Here is a 4,249-nt window from a genome sequence, read left to right on the forward strand (position 1 = left end):
TTGTGTGAAACTTTAATGACACTGCCTGAGTCTGATTAGCGTTTGAGTTTCAAAGTAAATTTGTAACAGTGCGTCACATCATACTTCCTAAAACTAAGAGGAAGTATTCAGTATATGTCAAGACTGACTTGAATGAATTCTTCTTGTTCTTTTTGTATCTCACACTGGTAAAATGATCATGAATCCTTAATGAACTTAAAGGTGCACTATGGAACTTTTCTGGTGGAGGGTCAGGCACTTGTTTCCATGGAGATGTTATTATTTTGCGTTGATCGTTTCACAGTATAGCATTAAACATATTCATTTCCATGGAGACAAGCAAATGACAAGTACAAGTTACAGGTCAGATCTGTGGAGAGGTGACCATGCTCACTGTAAAAATACATGTTCAAAACCTCTGTAATTGAATTAACTATAATACAATATACTATCATGTCATTCAAGCCAAAGCAATACAATCTCCATGGAGACAAAGAAAAGTTACATAGTGTATCCTTAATATGGACAACACGATGTGCTATGATCGTGTTATTGTCAAACTGAATCTTTGTGCCACAATGGTGTAAAAAGGACTGCCATTACAAAAAGAGAAAAATATATAAAATATCATAACATTCTTTATTTGTCAATTTATGTCATAAATAAAAATCAATAAATACAGCCACTCGACATTAATTTATAAATCAAATACAACAAATAAAATATTTAAGATACAGGAGCAATAAATAAAATTGATAATTAGAAAATGTCAGTAAAATAAATTCCTTCTGCAATGAAAGGACTCAGTGCCAGGATTGTAGTTAAGTTCTCACACCCGTATTCAGTTTCATTATTGCACCGTAAACATCCACAGGTCATTTCCCCCCATCAACAAAGAACAGAGTTTGTAAAGTCTTACAAACAGTGACAGTTGTGACAGTCGGGTGAACGACGTGGTTAGCTCAGGACTTCAGTCAGTTCAGTATGTAATCAAAAATGAAAGTAATCATCTTTAAAATATATTGTATTTAAAGAACCCGTTATTTTTTCATAGTCTTAGTCTGCTCATTAATTATTCACATAAAAAAATCTCCTGTGAAGCATGTATCTTATTTTGAGATGTTTCTTCTGGAGGAATTCTGGACTCACTCCTTTTTTTTTGCTAAAGTTTGTCGCCGTCTCCGTTTCTTCTCCTTGTCGTTCAGCAGTGAGCTTGCCTCTTCATACAACCACATTAGCTCCCTCAAAGCTTTGCCCTGGTTGACAGAGTTATCCGTCTGGCAACAAGAAAGAGAGGATGAAACACTTGAGTCTATGTTTTAACAGCTCAAATCAAACTGTAACGGGAAAAGGCTGTGTGCTGTTTGGTTATTTGCCTAAATCAACATGGCTGCATTTTACTACATTAACCAGCTGACTTTCACAATAGGCCTTAACAATGTCTGCCTTTTGCCTAATCTTAACCTGACAGGCCTACTGCAGCGCTGGAAGAAATGCAGCCAAACGGAGGCCATGCTACCCATGCTTCCTTTATAATTCAAATCTAAATCATACACATTTGACCTCTATATCGGCCCCTAACTCTAACCAGTTGAAACAAGGCCTTATTGTTTGTTATGTGTTTGTGACATTGTTTTGTATTGTCACATCACAGCAGTGGTGGTGAGCTTAGGGGCCCTCTGCATACTGACTCACCACAACTTGATCATCACCTGACCCTTATATTTATACAAGCTCATGGGCACAACAATGGCTGTAAACTGAGAAGAGCAAGAGTCAAAGATCAATATAACAAACAATGAAAGTTTGGACGCACCTCAATGTTCTGTAGAGACTTCAGTTCGTCCACAACCTTCACCTGCTCCCGATATCTCCCCTTCAGCTTGTGGACCATTTCACGGATGTACTTCAGGCCAGTTCTGACACTGGCTCTAGTGTCACTGGAGCCATCCTTAGCGTCAGCATTAGCCGTACTGTCCACACTGGGGCCTGGGGTCGGGAGCTGGTCCAACATTTTGTTGAACAGTTTACCATACATTTCCAAAATGCCGCCCAAGTACACTTTCTTAACCTGTAGAAAGACATTCAAAATTAATTTCAGTTGACTGCTAAACTAAGATTTAGGGTTAAAACATATAACCTATATGTTCATTTTGCAGTGGAAAACGTGGTGGTTTCCCCTCAGCAGAGTGGGCTTAAAAAAGGTAGCTAAACTGTCAAACCTACTTCAAATAACAGGATCTTGCAACTCGGAAAGTAATGAGTAACAGGAGCTATTTTCACCTGTGGCCAATGTTGTGAGCTATAATAGTGTGAATATGTAGTTATGTTGAGTAAATGTTATGCTGAAGTAAAAATGTCTGATTTTGTGAAAGAAAAATTAACTGAAATACAAACATGCACAACAAGGCTAAATGTTGAGTTAGGGAAGTGTAACTTTCATTTTGATGCCTGAGATGCAGAAAAACCACAAAACCTCAGCAAAAGTCCGGACCAACAGACAGGAGTCTGCTGTCGAGGACATGAAGTAGTTTTACTCCAAATACCATCAGGTGACAGACGTTTCATAAGAGCTATAGCTGACATCACCACACAGATGACAACTACACATCAAAATCATCAACATCATGTTGTATGTCATAGAGAAAAAATATTCACCTCTTTTATGTCTCCAGACAACGGTTCTCGGGAGAAAACTGGTTTGCCATTATATCTTTCTAAGACTGGAATTTTCTGCAAAGAAAACATCAAATTAAAAGTAAATTATGAGTGTGACTCCAGGAGTGTGTGGTTGATCGTAACTCACGCATTTACATGTAGCCTAAATGTAGCCTGTAAACGTTAGACCTACAATCTTACTCCTGTGTAGCGTGTTACTCTAGTGTGTTCCTCTAGTGTGTTACTCTAGTGTGTTACTCTAGTGTGTTACTCTAGTGTGTTACTCTAGTGTGTTGCTCTAGTGTGTTACTCTAGTGTGTTACTCTAGTGTGTTACTCTAGTGTGTTACTCTAGTGTGTTCCTCTAGTGTGTTACTCTAGTGTGTTACTCTAGTGTGTTACTCTAGTGTGTTGCTCTAGTGTGTTACTCTAGTGTGTTGCTCTAGTGTGTTACTCTAGTGTGTTACTCTAGTGTGTTACTCTAGTGTGTTACTCTAGTGTGTTACTCTAGCGTGTTACTCTAGCGTGTTACTCTAGCGTGTTACTCTAGCGTGTTACTCTAGCGTGTTACTCTAGCGTGTTACTCTAGTGTGTTACTCTAGTGTGTTACTCTAGTGTGTTGCTCTAGTGTGTTACTCTAGTGTGTTACTCTAGCGTGTTACTCTAGCGTGTTGCTCTAGCGTGTTGCTCTAGTGTGTTGCTCTAGTGTGTTGCTCTAGTGTGTTACTCTAGTGTGTTACTCTAGTGTGTTGCTCTAGTGTGTTACTCTAGTGTGTTACTCTAGTGTGTTACTCTAGTGTGTTGCTCTAGTGTGTTACTCTAGTGTGTTACTCTAGTGTGTTGCTCTAGTGTGTTCCTCTAGTGTGTTGCTCTAGTGTGTTACTCTAGTGTGTTACTCTAGTGTGTTACTCTAGTGTGTTCCTCTAGTGTGTTGCTCTAGTGTGTTACTCTAGTGTGTTACTCTAGTGTAGTGTGTTACCACTGTGTAGTGTGTTACCACTGTGTAGTGTGTTACCACTGTGTAGTGTGTTACTACTGTGTAGTGTGTTACCACTGTGTAGTGTGTTACTACTGTGTAGTGTGTTACTCCTGTGTAGTGTGTTACCACTGTGTAGTGTGTTACTACTGTGTAGTGTGTTACTCCTGTGTAGTGTGTTACTCCTGTGTAGTGTGTTACCACTGTGTAGTGTGTTACTCCTGTGTAGTGTGTTACCACTGTGTAGTGTGTTACTCCTGTGTAGTGTGTTACCACTGTGTAGTGTGTTACTACTGTGTAGTGTGTTACTCCTGTGTAGTGTGTTACTCCTGTGTAGTGTGGAGTGGTGTGTGTACTCACATAGTACAGCCGCAGGTTCTCGATGGTCCGGTTCATATCCTTGGGGATGTGAGAGCTCCTGACCTGGGCCACAAACAGTAACACACACAGAGAGAGCACCACTCGGGTTGTAGCATCCATCACAACAATAAGACCAACTCTAACTGTGTCCAAAGAGCAAACACACACACACTAAACAAGCACTAAAAGTTTGACTCGCACTGAAACCTTTTTATAAGACAGGATAGTAGAGGGGAGAGACAGCCTGTGAAGCACCGATGATCTAGGTGTGAACACT

The 4,249-nt window shown here is 39.8% G+C and overlaps 1 protein-coding gene across 1 annotated transcript; it reads right to left on the reverse strand.

The window, feature by feature from the left end:
* Positions 1-1,007: 1,007 nt before the first annotated feature.
* Positions 1,008-4,125, reverse strand: LOC140367435 (interferon gamma-like). The gene is made up of 4 exons (XM_072453915.1): positions 3,973-4,125; positions 2,638-2,712; positions 1,796-2,050; positions 1,008-1,256 (listed from the first exon to the last, which is right to left on the reverse strand). Exons 1-4 carry the CDS (start codon positions 4,090-4,092, stop codon positions 1,125-1,127), a joined length of 582 nt encoding a protein of 193 aa, XP_072310016.1. The 5' UTR covers positions 4,093-4,125; the 3' UTR covers positions 1,008-1,124.
* Between the last annotated feature and the right edge of the window lie 124 nt (positions 4,126-4,249).

Source organism: Eucyclogobius newberryi, unplaced genomic scaffold (assembly GCF_026437365.1).
Source record: "Eucyclogobius newberryi isolate DKJ021-1_F unplaced genomic scaffold, fEucNew1.0.hap1 SCAF_2, whole genome shotgun sequence".
Lineage (NCBI taxonomy): Eukaryota > Metazoa > Chordata > Actinopteri > Gobiiformes > Gobiidae > Eucyclogobius > Eucyclogobius newberryi.

What these genes read in the sequence shown, in the direction of transcription:
- LOC140367435 (XM_072453915.1), bottom strand. Translation starts at nt 4,092, where the DNA reads ATGGATGCTACAACCCGAGTGGTGCTCTCTCTGTGTGTGTTACTGTTT. An exon ending in AGAACCTGCGGCTGTACTAT is followed by an intron (nt 2,713 to 3,972) that starts GTGAGTACACAC and finishes TTTTCTTTGCAG; the next exon opens with AAAATTCCAGTCTTAGAAAG. An exon ending in AGTCTCTACAGAACATTGAG is followed by an intron (nt 1,257 to 1,795) that starts GTGCGTCCAAAC and finishes TCTTGTTGCCAG; the next exon opens with ACGGATAACTCTGTCAACCA.